This window comes from Scyliorhinus torazame, chromosome 12 (genome assembly GCF_047496885.1).
Source record: "Scyliorhinus torazame isolate Kashiwa2021f chromosome 12, sScyTor2.1, whole genome shotgun sequence".
In the NCBI taxonomy this organism is placed as follows: Eukaryota; Metazoa; Chordata; class Chondrichthyes; order Carcharhiniformes; family Scyliorhinidae; genus Scyliorhinus; species Scyliorhinus torazame.
Genome location: NC_092718.1, coordinates 210,297,997 through 210,313,478, shown reverse-complemented (window position 1 = coordinate 210,313,478; position 15,482 = coordinate 210,297,997). Strand labels below are relative to the sequence as shown.

The following is a 15,482-nucleotide window of genomic DNA, read 5'->3' as shown; positions in this document are numbered from 1 at the left end:
GGGGCTGCGGGGCGAGGGGGGGGCTGCGGGGCGAGGGGGGCTGCGGGGCGAGGGGGGGCGCTGCCGGGGGCGAGGGGGGGGCCTGCGGGGCCGAGGGGGGGCCTGCGGGGCCGCAGGGGGGGCTGCGGGGGCGAGGGGGGCCTGCGGGGCCGAGGGGCGGGCCTGCGGGGGCGAGGGCCGGGGCTTGCCGGGAGCGAGGGGGTGGGCTGGAGGGCGAGCGGGGGGCCTGCGGGGCGAGGGGGGGCTGCGGGGCGAGGGGGGGCTGCGGGGGCGAGGGGGGGCTGCGGGGCGAGGGGGGGCTGCGGGGCGAGGGGGGCTGCGGGGCGAGGGGGGGCTGCGGGGCGAGGGGGGGCTGCGGGGCGAGGGGGGGCTGCGGGGCGAGGGGGGGCTGCGGGGCGAGGGGGGGCTGCGGGGCGAGGGGGGGCTGCGGGGCGAGGGGGGGCTGCGGGGCGAGGGCGGGGGGCTGCGGGGCGAGGGGGGGCTGCGGGGCGAGGGGGGGCTGCGGGGCGAGGGGGGGCTGCGGGGCGAGGGGGGGCTGCGGGGGCGAGGGGGGGCTGCGGGGCGAGGGGGGGGCTGCGGGGCGAGGGGGGGCTGCGGGGCGAGGGGGGGCTGCGGGGCGAGGGGGGGCCTGCGGGGCGAGGGGGGGCTGCGGGGCGAGGGGGGGCTGCGGGGCGAGGGGGGGGCTGCGGGGCGAGGGGGGGCTGCGGGGCGAGGGGGGGCTGCGGGGCGAGGGGGGGCTGCGGGGCGAGGGGGGCTGCGGGGCGAGGGGGGGCTGCGGGGCGAGGGGGGGCTGCGGGGCGAGGGGGGGCTGCGGGGCGAGGGGGGGGCTGCGGGGCGAGGGGGGGCTGCGGGGCGAGGGGGGGGCTGCGGGGCGAGGGGGGGCTGCGGGGCGAGGGGGGGCTGCGGGCGAGGGGGGGCTGCGGGGCGAGGGGGGGCTGCGGGGCGAGGGGGGGCTGCGGGGCGAGGGGGGGCTGCGGGGCGAGGGGGGGCTGCGGGGCGAGGGGGGGCTGCGGGGCGAGGGGGGGCTGCGGGGCGAGGGGGGCTGCGGGGCGAGGGGGGGCTGCGGGGCGAGGGGGGGCTGCGGGGCGAGGGGGGGCTGCGGGCGAGGGGGGGCTGCGGGGCGAGGGGGGGCTGCGGGGCGAGGGGGGGCTGCGGGGCGAGGGGGGGGCTGCGGGGCGAGGGGGGGCTGCGGGGCGAGGGGGGGCTGCGGGGCGAGGGGGGGCTGCGGGGCGAGGGGGGGCTGCGGGGCGAGGGGGGGCTGCGGGGCGAGGGGGGGGCTGCGGGGCGAGGGGGGGGCTGCGGGGCGAGGGGGGGGCTGCGGGGCGAGGGGGGGCTGCGGGGCGAGGGGGGCTGCGGGGCGAGGGGGGGCTGCGGGGCGAGGGGGGGCTGCGGGGCGAGGGGGGGCTGCGGGGGCGAGGGGGGGCTGCGGGGCGAGGGGGGGCTGCGGGGCGAGGGGGGGCTGCGGGGCGAGGGGGGGCTGCGGGGGCGAGGGGGGGCTGCGGGGCGAGGGGGGGCTGCGGGGCGAGGGGGGGCTGCGGGGCGAGGGGGGGCTGCGGGGCGAGGGGGGGCTGCGGGGCGAGGGGGGGGCTGCGGGGCGAGGGGGGGGCTGCGGGGCGAGGGGGGGCTGCGGGGCGAGGGGGGGGCTGCGGGGCGAGGGGGGGGCTGCGGGCGAGGGGGGGCTGCGGGGCGAGGGGGGGCTGCGGGGCGAGGGGGGGGCTGCGGGGCGAGGGGGGGCTGCGGGGCGAGGGGGGGCTGCGGGGCGAGGGGGGCTGCGGGGCGAGGGGGGGCTGCGGGGCGAGGGGGGGCTGCGGGGCGAGGGGGGGCTGCGGGGCGAGGGGGGGGCTGCGGGGCGAGGGGGGGCTGCGGGGCGAGGGGGGGGCTGCGGGGCGAGGGGGGCTGCGGGGCGAGGGGGCGGCGAGGGGGGGCTGCGGGGCGAGGGGGGGCTGCGGGGCGAGGGGGGGCTGCGGGGCGAGGGGGGGCTGCGGGGCGAGGGGGGGCTGCGGGGCGAGGGGGGGCTGCGGGGCGAGGGGGGGCTGCGGGGCGAGGGGGGGCTGCGGGGCGAGGGGGGGCTGCGGGGCGAGGGGGGGCTGCGGGGCGAGGGGGGGCTGCGGGGCGAGGGGGGGCTGCGGGGCGAGGGGGGCTGCGGGGCGAGGGGGGGCTGCGGGGCGAGGGGGGCTGCGGGGCGAGGGGGGGCTGCGGGGCGAGGGGGGGCTGCGGGGCGAGGGGGGGCTGCGGGCGAGGGGGGGCTGCGGGGCGAGGGGGGGCTGCGGGGCGAGGGGGGGCTGCGGGGCGAGGGGGGGCTGCGGGGCGAGGGGGGGCTGCGGGGCGAGGGGGGGCTGCGGGGCGAGGGGGGGCTGCGGGGCGAGGGGGGGGCTGCGGGGCGAGGGCGCGGGGGCTGCGGGGCGAGGGGGGGCTGCGGGGCGAGGGGGGGCTGCGGGGCGAGGGGGGGGCTGCGGGGCGAGGGGGGGCTGCGGGGCGAGGGGGGGCTGCGGGGCGAGGGGGGGCTGCGGGGCGAGGGGGGGCTGCGGGGCGAGGGGGGGCTGCGGGGCGAGGGGGGGCTGCGGGGCGAGGGGGGGGGCTGCGGGGCGAGGGGGGGCTGCGGGGCGAGGGGGGGCTGCGGGGCGAGGGGGGGCTGCGGGGCGAGGGGGGGCTGCGGGGCGAGGGGGGGCTGCGGGGCGAGGGGGGGCTGCGGGGCGAGGGGGGGCTGCGGGGGCGAGGGGGGGGCTGCGGGGCGAGGGGGGGCTGCGGGGCGAGGGGGGGGCTGCGGGGCGAGGGGGGGCTGCGGGGCGAGGGGGGGGCTGCGGGGCGAGGGGGGGCTGCGGGGCGAGGGGGGGCTGCGGGGCGAGGGGGGGCTGCGGGGCGAGGGGGGGCTGCGGGGCGAGGGGGGGCTGCGGGGCGAGGGGGGGCTGCGGGGCGAGGGGGGGCTGCGGGGCGAGGGGGGCTGCGGGGCGAGGGGGGGCTGCGGGGCGAGGGGGGGGCTGCGGGGCGAGGGGGGGCTGCGGGGCGAGGGGGGGCTGCGGGGCGAGGGGGGGCTGCGGGGCGAGGGGGGGCTGCGGGGCGAGGGGGGGCTGCGGGGCGAGGGGGGGCTGCGGGGCGAGGGGGGGCTGCGGGGCGAGGGGGGGCTGCGGGGCGAGGGGGGGCTGCGGGGCGAGGGGGGGCTGCGGGGCGAGGGGGGGCTGCGGGGCGAGGGGGGGCTGCGGGGCGAGGGGGGGCTGCGGGGCGAGGGGGGGCTGCGGGGCGAGGGGGGGCTGCGGGGCGAGGGGGGGCTGCGGGGCGAGGGGGGGCTGCGGGCGAGGGGGGGCTGCGGGGCGAGGGGGGGGCTGCGGGGCGAGGGGGGGCTGCGGGGCGAGGGGGGGGCTGCGGGGCGAGGGGGGGCTGCGGGGCGAGGGGGGGCTGCGGGGCGAGGGGGGGCTGCGGGGCGAGGGGGGGCTGCGGGGCGAGGGGGGGCTGCGGGGCGAGGGGGGGCTGCGGGGCGAGGGGGGGCTGCGGGGGCGAGGGGGGGGCTGCGGGGCGAGGGGGGCTGCGGGGCGAGGGGGCTGCGGGGCGAGGGGGGGGCTGCGGGGCGAGGGGGGGCTGCGGGGCGAGGGGGGGCTGCGGGGCGAGGGGGGGCTGCGGGCGAGGGGGCTGCGGGGCGAGGGGGGCTGCGGGGCGAGGGGGGGCTGCGGGGCGAGGGGGGGCTGCGGGGCGAGGGGGGGCTGCGGGGCGAGGGGGGGCTGCGGGGCGAGGGGGGGCTGCGGGGCGAGGGGGGGCTGCGGGGCGAGGGGGGGCTGCGGGGCGAGGGGGGGCTGCGGGGCGAGGGGGGGCTGCGGGGCGAGGGGGGGCTGCGGGCGAGGGGGGGCTGCGGGCGAGGGGGGGCTGCGGGGCGAGGGGGGGGCTGCGGGGCGAGGGGGGGCTGCGGGCGAGGGGGGGCTGCGGGGCGAGGGGGGGCTGCGGGGGCGAGGGGGGGCTGCGGGGCGAGGGGGGGCTGCGGGGCGAGGGGGGGCTGCGGGGCGAGGGCGGGGGGGCTGCGGGGCGAGGGGGGGCTGCGGGGCGAGGGGGGGCTGCGGGGCGAGGGGGGGCTGCGGGGCGAGGGGGGGCTGCGGGGCGAGGGGGGGCTGCGGGGCGAGGGGGGGCTGCGGGGCGAGGGGGGGCTGCGGGGCGAGGGGGGGCTGCGGGGCGAGGGGGGGCTGCGGGGGCGAGGGGGGGGCTGCGGGGCGAGGGGGGCTGCGGGGCGAGGGGGGGCTGCGGGGCGAGGGGGGGCTGCGGGGCGAGGGGGGGGCTGCGGGGCGAGGGGGGGCTGCGGGGCGAGGGGGGGCTGCGGGGCGAGGGGGGGCTGCGGGGCGAGGGGGGGCTGCGGGGCGAGGGGGGGCTGCGGGGCGAGGGGGGGCTGCGGGGCGAGGGGGGCTGCGGGGCGAGGGGGGGCTGCGGGGCGAGGGGGGGCTGCGGGGCGAGGGGGGGCTGCGGGGCGAGGGGGGGCTGCGGGGCTGCGGGGCGAGGGGGGGCTGCGGGGCGAGGGGGGGCTGCGGGGCGAGGGGGGCTGCGGGCGAGGGGGGCTGCGGGGCGAGGGGGGGCTGCGGGGCGAGGGGGGGCTGCGGGGCGAGGGGGGGCTGCGGGGCGAGGGGGGGCTGCGGGGCGAGGGGGGGCTGCGGGGCGAGGGGGGGCTGCGGGGCGAGGGGGGGCTGCGGGGCGAGGGGGGCTGCGGGGCGAGGGGGGGCTGCGGGCGAGGGGGGCTGCGGGGCGAGGGGGGGGCTGCGGGGCGAGGGGGGGCTGCGGGGCGAGGGGGCGGGGCTGCGGGGCGAGGGGGGGCTGCGGGGCGAGGGGGGGCTGCGGGGCGAGGGGGGGCTGCGGGGCGAGGGGGGGCTGCGGGGCGAGGGGGGGCTGCGGGGCGAGGGGGGGCTGCGGGGCGAGGGGGGGCTGCGGGGCGAGGGGGGGCTGCGGGGCGAGGGGGGGCTGCGGGGCGAGGGGGGGCTGCGGGGCGAGGGGGGGCTGCGGGGCGAGGGGGGGCTGCGGGGCGAGGGGGGGCTGCGGGGCGAGGGGGGGGCTGCGGGGCGAGGGGGGGCTGCGGGGCGAGGGGGGGGCTGCGGGGCGAGGGGGGGCTGCGGGCGAGGGGCCGGCGAGGGGGGGCTGCGGGGCGAGGGGGGGCTGCGGGGCGAGGGGGGGCTGCGGGGCGAGGGGGGGCTGCGGGGCGAGGGGGGGCTGCGGGGCGAGGGGGGGGCTGCGGGGCGAGGGGGGGCTGCGGGGCGAGGGGGGGCTGCGGGGCGAGGGGGGGCTGCGGGGGCGAGGGGGGGCTGCGGGGCGAGGGGGGGCTGCGGGGCGAGGGGGGGGCTGCGGGGCGAGGGGGGGCTGCGGGGCGAGGGGGGGCTGCGGGGCGAGGGGGGGCTGCGGGGCGAGGGGGGGCTGCGGGGCGAGGGGGGCTGCGGGGCGAGGGGGGGCTGCGGGGCGAGGGGGGGCCTGCGGGGCGAGGGGGGGGCTGCGGGGCGAGGGGGGGCTGCGGGGCGAGGGGGGGCTGCGGGGCGAGGGGGGGCTGCGGGGCGAGGGGGGGCTGCGGGGCGAGGGGGGGCTGCGGGGCGAGGGGGGCTGCGGGGCGAGGGGGGGCTGCGGGGCGAGGGGGGGCTGCGGGGCGAGGGGGGCTGCGGGCGGGGGGCTGCGGGGCGAGGGGGGGCTGCGGGGCGAGGGGGGGGCTGCGGGGCGAGGGGGGGCTGCGGGGCGAGGGGGGGCTGCGGGGCGAGGGGGGGCTGCGGGGCGAGGGGGGGCTGCGGGGCGAGGGGGGGCTGCGGGGCGAGGGGGGGGCTGCGGGGCGAGGGGGGGCTGCGGGGCGAGGGGGGGCTGCGGGGCGAGGGGGGGCTGCGGGGCGAGGGGGGGGCTGCGGGGCGAGGGGGGGCTGCGGGGCGAGGGGGGGCTGCGGGGCGAGGGGGGGCTGCGGGGCGAGGGGGGGCTGCGGGGCGAGGGGGGGCTGCGGGGCGAGGGGGGGCTGCGGGGCGAGGGGGGGGCTGCGGGGCGAGGGGGGGCTGCGGGGCGAGGGGGGGCTGCGGGGCGAGGGGGGGCTGCGGGCGAGGGGGGGCTGCGGGGCGAGGGGGGCTGCGGGGCGAGGGGGGGCTGCGGGGCGAGGGGGGGCTGCGGGGCGAGGGGGGGCTGCGGGGCGAGGGGGGGGCTGCGGGGCGAGGGGGGGCTGCGGGGCGAGGGGGGGCTGCGGGGCGAGGGGGGGCTGCGGGGGCGAGGGGGGGCTGCGGGGCGAGGGGGGGCTGCGGGGCGAGGGGGGGCTGCGGGGCGAGGGGGGCTGCGGGGCGAGGGGGGGGCTGCGGGGCGAGGGGGGGCGCTGCGGGGCGAGGGGGGGCTGCGGGGCGAGGGGGGGCTGCGGGGCGAGGGGGGGCTGCGGGGCGAGGGGGGGCTGCGGGGCGAGGGGGGGCTGCGGGGCGAGGGGGGGCTGCGGGGCGAGGGGGGGCTGCGGGGCGAGGGGGGGGCTGCGGGGGCGAGGGGGGGCTGCGGGGCGAGGGGGGGCTGCGGGGCGAGGGGGGGCTGCGGGGCGAGGGGGGGCTGCGGGGCGAGGGGGGCTGCGGGGCGAGGGGGGCTGCGGGGCGAGGGGGGGCTGCGGGGCGAGGGGGGGCTGCGGGGCGAGGGGGGGCTGCGGGGCGAGGGGGGGCTGCGGGGCGAGGGGGGGCTGCGGGGCGAGGGGGGGGCTGCGGGGCGAGGGGGGGCTGCGGGGCGAGGGGGGGCTGCGGGGCGAGGGGGGGCTGCGGGGCGAGGGGGGGGCTGCGGGGCGAGGGGGGGCTGCGGGGCGAGGGGGGGCTGCGGGGCGAGGGGGGGCTGCGGGGCGAGGGGGGGCTGCGGGGCGAGGGGGGGCTGCGGGGCGAGGGGGGGGCTGCGGGGCGAGGGGGGGCTGCGGGGCGAGGGGGGGCTGCGGGGCGAGGGGGGGCTGCGGGGCGAGGGGGGGCTGCGGGGCGAGGGGGGGCTGCGGGGCGAGGGGGGGGCTGCGGGGCGAGGGGGGGCTGCGGGGCGAGGGGGGGCTGCGGGGCGAGGGGGGGCTGCGGGGCGAGGGGGGGCTGCGGGGCGAGGGGGGGCTGCGGGGCGAGGGGGGGGCTGCGGGGCGAGGGGGGGCTGCGGGGCGAGGGGGGGCTGCGGGGCGAGGGGGGGCTGCGGGCGAGGGGGGGCTGCGGGGCGAGGGGGGGCTGCGGGGCGAGGGGGGCTGCGGGGCGAGGGGGGGCTGCGGGGGGCGAGGGGGGGCTGCGGGGCGAGGGGGGGCTGCGGGGCGAGGGGGGGCTGCGGGCGAGGGGGGCTGCGGGGCGAGGGGGGGGCTGCGGGGCGAGGGGGGGCTGCGGGCGAGGGGGGCTGCGGGGCGAGGGGGGGCTGCGGGGCGAGGGGGGGCTGCGGGGCGAGGGGGGGCTGCGGGGCGAGGGGGGGCTGCGGGGCGAGGGGGGGGCTGCGGGGCGAGGGGGGGCTGCGGGGCGAGGGGGGGCTGCGGGGCGAGGGGGGGCTGCGGGGCGAGGGGGGGCTGCGGGGCGAGGGGGGGCTGCGGGGCGAGGGGGGGGCTGCGGGGCGAGGGGGGGGCTGCGGGGCGAGGGGGGGCTGCGGGGCGAGGGGGGGCTGCGGGGCGAGGGGGGGCTGCGGGGCGAGGGGGGGCTGCGGGGGCGAGGGGGGGGCTGCGGGGCGAGGGGGGGCTGCGGGGCGAGGGGGGGCTGCGGGGCGAGGGGGGGCTGCGGGGCGAGGGGGGGGCTGCGGGGCGAGGGGGGGCTGCGGGGCGAGGGGGGGCTGCGGGGCGAGGGGGGGCTGCGGGGCGAGGGGGGGCTGCGGGGCGAGGGGGGGCTGCGGGGCGAGGGGGGGGCTGCGGGGCGAGGGGGGCTGCGGGGCGAGGGGGGGCTGCGGGGGCGAGGGGGGGCTGCGGGGCGAGGGGGGGCTGCGGGGCGAGGGGGGGCTGCGGGGCGAGGGGGGGCTGCGGGGGCGAGGGGGGGGCTGCGGGGCGAGGGGGGGCTGCGGGGCGAGGGGGGGCTGCGGGCGAGGGGGGGCTGCGGGGCGAGGGGGGGCTGCGGGGCGAGGGGGGGCTGCGGGGCGAGGGGGGGCTGCGGGGCGAGGGGGGGCTGCGGGGCGAGGGGGGCTGCGGGGCGAGGGGGGGCTGCGGGGCGAGGGGGGGCTGCGGGCGAGGGGGGGCTGCGGGGCGAGGGGGGGCTGCGGGGCGAGGGGGGGCTGCGGGGCGAGGGGGGGCTGCGGGGCGAGGGGGGGCTGCGGGGCGAGGGGGGGGCTGCGGGGCGAGGGGGGGCTGCGGGGCGAGGGGGGGCTGCGGGGCGAGGGGGGGCTGCGGGGCGAGGGGGGGCTGCGGGGCGAGGGGGGCTGCGGGGCGAGGGGGCTGCGGGGCGAGGGGGGGCTGCGGGGCGAGGGGGGGCTGCGGGGCGAGGGGGGGCTGCGGGGCGAGGGGGGCTGCGGGGCGAGGGGGGGCTGCGGGCGAGGGGGGGCTGCGGGCGAGGGGGGGCTGCGGGGCGAGGGGGGGCTGCGGGGCGAGGGGGGCTGCGGGGCGAGGGGGGGCTGCGGGGCGAGGGGGGGCTGCGGGGCGAGGGGGGGCTGCGGGGCGAGGGGGGGCTGCGGGGCGAGGGGGGGCTGCGGGGCGAGGGGGGGGCTGCGGGGCGAGGGGGGGCTGCGGGGCGAGGGGGGGCTGCGGGGCGAGGGGGGGGCTGCGGGGCGAGGGGGGGGCTGCGGGGCGAGGGGGGGCTGCGGGGCGAGGGGGGGCTGCGGGGCGAGGGGGGCTGCGGGGCGAGGGGGGGCTGCGGGGCGAGGGGGGGCTGCGGGGCGAGGGGGGGCTGCGGGGCGAGGGGGGGCTGCGGGGCGAGGGGGGGCTGCGGGCGAGGGGGGGCTGCGGGGCGAGGGGGGGCTGCGGGGCGAGGGGGGGCTGCGGGGCGAGGGGGGGCTGCGGGGCGAGGGGGGGCTGCGGGGCGAGGGGGGCTGCGGGGCGAGGGGGGGCTGCGGGGCGAGGGGGGGCTGCGGGGCGAGGGGGGGGCTGCGGGGCGAGGGGGGGCTGCGGGGCGAGGGGGGGGCTGCGGGGCGAGGGGGGGCTGCGGGGCGAGGGGGGGCTGCGGGGCGAGGGGGGGCTGCGGGGCGAGGGGGGGGCTGCGGGGCGAGGGGGGGCTGCGGGGCGAGGGGGGGCTGCGGGGCGAGGGGGGGCTGCGGGGCGAGGGGGGGCTGCGGGGCGAGGGGGGGCTGCGGGGCGAGGGGGGGCTGCGGGGCGAGGGGGGGCTGCGGGGCGAGGGGGGGCTGCGGGGCGAGGGGGGGCTGCGGGGCGAGGGGGGGCTGCGGGGCGAGGGGGGGCTGCGGGGCGAGGGGGGGCTGCGGGGCGAGGGGGGGCTGCGGGGCGAGGGGGGGCTGCGGGGCGAGGGGGGGGCTGCGGGGCGAGGGGGGGCTGCGGGGCGAGGGGGGGCTGCGGGGCGAGGGGGGGCTGCGGGGCGAGGGGGGGCTGCGGGGCGAGGGGGGCTGCGGGGCGAGGGGGGCTGCGGGGCGAGGGGGGCTGCGGGGCGAGGGGGGGGCTGCGGGGCGAGGGGGGGCTGCGGGGCGAGGGGGGGCTGCGGGGCGAGGGGGGGCTGCGGGGCGAGGGGGGGCTGCGGGGCGAGGGGGGGCTGCGGGGCGAGGGGGGGCTGCGGGGCGAGGGGGGGCTGCGGGGCGAGGGGCCGGCGAGGGGGCTGCGGGGCGAGGGGGGGCTGCGGGGCGAGGGGGGCCGGGCGAGGGGGCTGCGGGGCGAGGGGGGGCTGCGGGGCGAGGGGGGGGCTGCGGGGCGAGGGGGGGCTGCGGGGCGAGGGGGGGCTGCGGGGCGAGGGGGGGCTGCGGGGCGAGGGGGGCTGCGTGGGGGCTGCGGGCGAGGGGGGGCTGCGGGGCGAGGGGGGGCTGCGGGGCGAGGGGGGGCTGCGGGGCGAGGGGGGGCTGCGGGGCGAGGGGGGGCTGCGGGGCGAGGGGGGGCTGCGGGGCGAGGGGGGCTGCGGGGCGAGGGGGGGCTGCGGGGCGAGGGGCGGGGCTGCGGGGCGAGGGGGGGCTGCGGGCGAGGGGGGGCTGCGGGGCGAGGGGGGGCTGCGGGGCGAGGGGGGGGCTGCGGGGCGAGGGGGGGGCTGCGGCGGGGCGAGGGGGGGCTGCGGGGCGAGGGGGGGCTGCGGGGCGAGGGGGGCTGCGGGGGCGAGGGGGGGCTGCGGGGCGAGGGGGGGCTGCGGGGCGAGGGGGGGGCTGCGGGGCGAGGGGGGGCTGCGGGGCGAGGGGGGGCTGCGGGGCGAGGGGGGGCTGCGGGGCGAGGGGGGGCTGCGGGGCGAGGGGGGGCTGCGGGGCGAGGGGGGGCTGCGGGGCGAGGGGGGGCTGCGGGGCGAGGGGGGGCTGCGGGGCGAGGGGGGGGCTGCGGGGCGAGGGGGGGCTGCGGGGCGAGGGGGGGCTGCGGGGCGAGGGGGGGCTGCGGGGCGAGGGGGGGGCTGCGGGGCGAGGGGGGGCTGCGGGGCGGGCGAGGGGGGGCTGCGGGGCGAGGGGGGGCTGCGGGGCGAGGGGGGGCTGCGGGGCGAGGGGGGGCTGCGGGGCGAGGGGGGCTGCGGGGCGAGGGGGGGCTGCGGGGCGAGGGGGGGCTGCGGGGCGAGGGGGGGCTGCGGGGCGAGGGGGGGCTGCGGGGCGAGGGGGGGCTGCGGGGCGAGGGGGGGCTGCGGGGCGAGGGGGGGCTGCGGGGCGAGGGGGGGCTGCGGGGCGAGGGGGGGCTGCGGGGCGAGGGGGGGCTGCGGGGCGAGGGGGGGCTGCGGGGGCGAGGGGGGGCTGCGGGGCGAGGGGGGGCTGCGGGGCGAGGGGGGGGCTGCGGGGCGAGGGGGGGGCTGCGGGGCGAGGGGGGGCTGCGGGGCGAGGGGGGGCTGCGGGGCGAGGGGGGGGCTGCGGGGCGAGGGGGGGCTGCGGGGCGAGGGGGGGCTGCGGGGCGAGGGGGGGCTGCGGGGCGAGGGGGGGCTGCGGGGCGAGGGGGGGCTGCGGGGCGAGGGGGGGGCTGCGGGGCGAGGGGGGGCTGCGGGGCGAGGGGGGGCTGCGGGGCGAGGGGGGGCTGCGGGGCGAGGGGGGGCTGCGGGGCGAGGGGGGGGCTGCGGGGCGAGGGGGGGCTGCGGGGCGAGGGGGGGCTGCGGGGCGAGGGGGGGCTGCGGGGCGAGGGGGGGCTGCGGGGCGAGGGGGGGGCTGCGGGGCGAGGGGGGGCTGCGGGGCGAGGGGGGGCTGCGGGGCGAGGGGGGGCTGCGGGGCGAGGGGGGGGCTGCGGGGCGAGGGGGGGCTGCGGGGCGAGGGGGGGGCTGCGGGGCGAGGGGGGGGCTGCGGGGCGAGGGGGGGCTGCGGGGCGAGGGGGGGCTGCGGGGCGAGGGGGGGCTGCGGGGCGAGGGGGGGCTGCGGGGCGAGGGGGGGCTGCGGGGCGAGGGGGGGCTGCGGGGCGAGGGGGGGCTGCGGGGCGAGGGGGGGCTGCGGGCGAGGGGGGGCTGCGGGGCGAGGGGGGGCTGCGGGGCGAGGGGGGGCTGCGGGGCGAGGGGGGGCTGCGGGGGCGAGGGGGGCTGCGGGGCGAGGGGGGGCTGCGGGGCGAGGGGGGGCTGCGGGGCGAGGGGGGGCTGCGGGGCGAGGGGGGGCTGCGGGGCGAGGGGGGGCTGCGGGGCGAGGGGGGGCTGCGGGGCGAGGGGGGGCTGCGGGGCGAGGGGGGGCTGCGGGGCGAGGGGGGGGCTGCGGGGCGAGGGGGGGCTGCGGGGCGAGGGGGGGCTGCGGGGCGAGGGGGGGCTGCGGGGCGAGGGGGGGCTGCGGGGCGAGGGGGGCTGCGGGGCGGAGGGGGGGGCTGCGGGGCGAGGGGGGGCTGCGGGGCGAGGGGGGGCTGCGGGGCGAGGGGGGGGCTGCGGGGCGAGGGGGGGCTGCGGGGCGAGGGGGGGCTGCGGGGCGAGGGGGGGCTGCGGGGGCGAGGGGGGCTGCGGGGCGAGGGGGGGCTGCGGGGCGAGGGGGGGGCTGCGGGGCGAGGGGGGGCTGCGGGGCGAGGGGGGGCTGCGGGGCGAGGGGGGCTGCGGGGCGAGGGGGGCTGCGGGGCGAGGGGGGGCTGCGGGGCGAGGGGGGGGCTGCGGGGCGAGGGGGGGCTGCGGGGCGAGGGGGGGGCTGCGGGGCGAGGGGGGGCTGCGGGGCGAGGGGGGGCTGCGGGGCGAGGGGGGGCTGCGGGGCGAGGGGGGGCTGCGGGGCGAGGGGGGGCTGCGGGGCGAGGGGGGGCTGCGGGGCGAGGGGGGGCTGCGGGGCGAGGGGGGGCTGCGGGGCGAGGGGGGGCTGCGGGCGAGGGGGGGCTGCGGGGCGAGGGGGGGGCTGCGGGGCGAGGGGGGGCTGCGGGGCGAGGGGGGGGCTGCGGGGCGAGGGGGGGCTGCGGGGCGAGGGGGGGCTGCGGGGCGAGGGGGGGCTGCGGGGCGAGGGGGGGCTGCGGGGCGAGGGGGGGCTGCGGGGCGAGGGGCGGGGCTGCGGGGCGAGGGGGGCTGCGGGGCGAGGGGGGCTGCGGGGCGAGGGGGGGGGCTGCGGGGCGAGGGGGGGCTGCGGGGCGAGGGGGGGCTGCGGGCGAGGGGGGGCTGCGGGGCGAGGGGGGGCTGCGGGGCGAGGGGGGGCTGCGGGGCGAGGGGGGGGCTGCGGGGGCGAGGGGGGGGCTGCGGGGCGAGGGGGGGCTGCGGGGCGAGGGGGGGCTGCGGGGCGAGGGGGGGCTGCGGGGCGAGGGGGGGCTGCGGGGCGAGGGGGGGCTGCGGGGCGAGGGGGGGGCTGCGGGGCGAGGGGGGGCTGCGGGGCGAGGGGGGGCTGCGGGGCGAGGGGGGGCTGCGGGGCGAGGGGGGGCTGCGGGGCGAGGGGGGCTGCGGGGCGAGGGGGGGCTGCGGGGCGAGGGGCGGGGCTGCGGGGCGAGGGGGGGCTGCGGGGCGAGGGGGGGGCTGCGGGGCGAGGGGGGGCTGCGGGGGCGAGGGGGGGCTGCGGGGCGAGGGGGGGCTGCGGGGCGAGGGGGGGGCTGCGGGGCGAGGGGGGGCTGCGGGGCGAGGGGGGGGCTGCGGGGCGAGGGGGGGGCTGCGGGGCGAGGGGGGGGCTGCGGGGCGAGGGGGGGCTGCGGGCGAGGGGGGGCTGCGGGCGAGGGGGGCTGCGGGGCGAGGGGGGGGCTGCGGGGCGAGGGGGGGGCTGCGGGGCGAGGGGGGGGCTGCGGGGCGAGGGGGGGCTGCGGGGCGAGGGGGGGCTGCGGGGCGAGGGGGGGCTGCGGGGCGAGGGGGGGCTGCGGGGCGAGGGGGGGGCTGTGGGGCGAGGGGGGGCTCTGGGCGAGGGGGGGGCTATGGGGCGAGGGGGGGCTATGGGCGAGGGGGGGGGATTATGGGGGAGGGGGATATGGGGGGAGGGGGATATGGGGGAGGGGGGGGATATGGGGAGGGGGGATATGGGGAGGGGGGGATGATATGGGGAGGGGGGGATATGGGGAGGGGGGAGATATGGGGGACTTTCCGCCGATAACGGAGAATTTCGCCACAGGTATTTTTATAATAACAACTCATTTGTGCTGAGTGTCTCGGACAAGAGGGGGCTGGAATTTACCACGCACTTGCTCAGGACGTCGTAACACTGATTTCATTTAATGGCACATATCAATCTTTAGCACCAAAACCAATTTAACTGATCATTCATAGAACATCGAATTTACAGTGCAGAAGGAGGACATTCGGCCCATTGAGCTCGCACCGGCCCTTGGAAAGAGCACCCCACTTAAGCCCCCTACCTCCACCCTATCTAACCCAGTCTAACCTTTTTTGAATACTAAGGGCAATTTAGCATGGTTAATCCACCTAACCTGCACCTCTTTGGACTGTGGGAGGAAACCGGAGCACCCGGAGGAAACCCACGCAGACACGGGGAGAATGTGCAGACTCCGCACAGACGGCAACCCAAGCCGGAAATCGAACCTGGGACCCTGGAGCTGTGAAGCAACTGTGCTAACCACTTTGCTACCATGCTGCCCTTTCATTCCATCTGTTGCTGTAATCTTGCCCCATGCAAATCAAAACTGATGCATCTCAGTGGATGGATCGATGGGGATGATGTTAAGTTGGTTCCTCTAGTTGGTGTTCTTAGCACCTTATGCATGCGAGGCAGATATGTTCTACAGCCAGCTGAGTCTGTAGTGCTGCCACTGAACTACTCTTTGTGGTGGGCAGGCATTGAAATCCCTCACCCACAGTGTTCTGTGCCTTTGGTACCCTCACTGCTACTTCCAAGTGGTGTCCACCATGGAGCAACAAACTTTGATCACTGGAGGAAGGCCAGCCGGTGATAATCCGGTTTCACTCCCTGCGTTTGACCCCCACACCATGAAATGTCATGGGGTCTGAAGTCAATGTTGGGGGCAACTCCCTCCTGACCACACATCGCTGTGTCTGCCCTGAAGGTGAGACAGGACACTCCCAAAGATGGGAGTGACTATTATTATTAAAGATTATAATAATCTTTATTATTGTCACAAGTAGGCTTACATTAACACTGCAATGAGGTTACGACGAAAAGCCTCGAGGCGCCACATTCCAGCGCCTGTTCGGGTACACAGAGGGAGAATTCAGAATGTCCAATTCACCTAACAGCACGTCTTTCGGGACTTGTGGGAGGAAACCGGAGCACCCGGAGGAAACCCAGGCAGACACGGGGAGAACATGCATACTCCCCACAGACAGTGACCCAAACCAGGAATCGAACCTGGGACCCTGGCGCTGTGAAGCAACAGTGCTAACTACTGTGCTACCATGCCACCCTATTGGCTGGAAGCTATGCCTTGGGAGTCCGAGGTGCTTTCTAAATTTGGACATTGGAACATTAATACAGACATGCGAACAGGTAAATAATGAGAGTTTGAAACACTACCAAACCTCAGCCCAAGTACCCCACTCTCTGAGCCAGCTTGATTTGAGGATTATTACCACTGGTGCTGTCCCCTCCTGAACAATGCTGTGAAATGCTGAGTAGCAGTGTGAATTTGAGCGCAATAAATTAACAGCAACTCACCACTGGCCCAGCAAGCCGGGAAAGCTCTCCCACTTCCTTCCACAGACTATGGCCATTTGCACCGGCACCGCTCCTCAGTCGTGAGCTGCCGGCATGGTCTCCCATGGTCACACCGCCGGCTTGAGCCGTAACTGCGGCTCTCTGAGCCTGGAGCGCTTTGCAGTTTGACTGACAGTCCGGAACCGCTCCAGGTGCGTCCCCTCCACACAACAGGCAGCCCCGCGCAGCCCCTCCCCATTGGCCAGCGGCGCGGCCAATCACCACCGTCTTCCCTCCATTCCCGCCAATCAGCTCAGGGACCTCGGCCCCGCCTCTGCTGCAATCTCCAATCAGGATTCGAACCAACATCTCCCGCCCTCCAATCGCTGCCGCCTCTCCTTGCATAGTCACGCCCCTCGATACTGACCCTACCCCTCTATCATTGCCCCACCCCCTCTATACTGACCCTACCCCTCTATCATGACCCCATCCTCTATACTGACCCTACCCCTCTATCATGGCCCCAT

General features: G+C 83.8%; 1 protein-coding gene across 4 annotated transcripts in view; it reads right to left on the bottom strand.

Annotated features, from left to right (window-relative positions):
* The window catches only part of LOC140386941 (multidrug and toxin extrusion protein 1-like), a 92,881-nt gene extending 77,717 nt beyond the window's left edge, over positions 1-15,164 (bottom strand). For 2 of the 4 annotated variants that reach the window (XM_072469851.1, XM_072469852.1), the window contains exon 1: positions 14,977-15,163. In XM_072469851.1, the coding sequence (XP_072325952.1) occupies positions 14,977-15,081 (105 nt within the window). In that variant the 5' untranslated portion in view covers positions 15,082-15,163. Of the gene's footprint in view, positions 1-14,976 lie in introns of all 4 variants that reach the window. The other 2 variants (XM_072469854.1, XM_072469853.1) reach the window with 2 other exon arrangements.
* Positions 15,165-15,482: the final 318 nt, after the last annotated feature.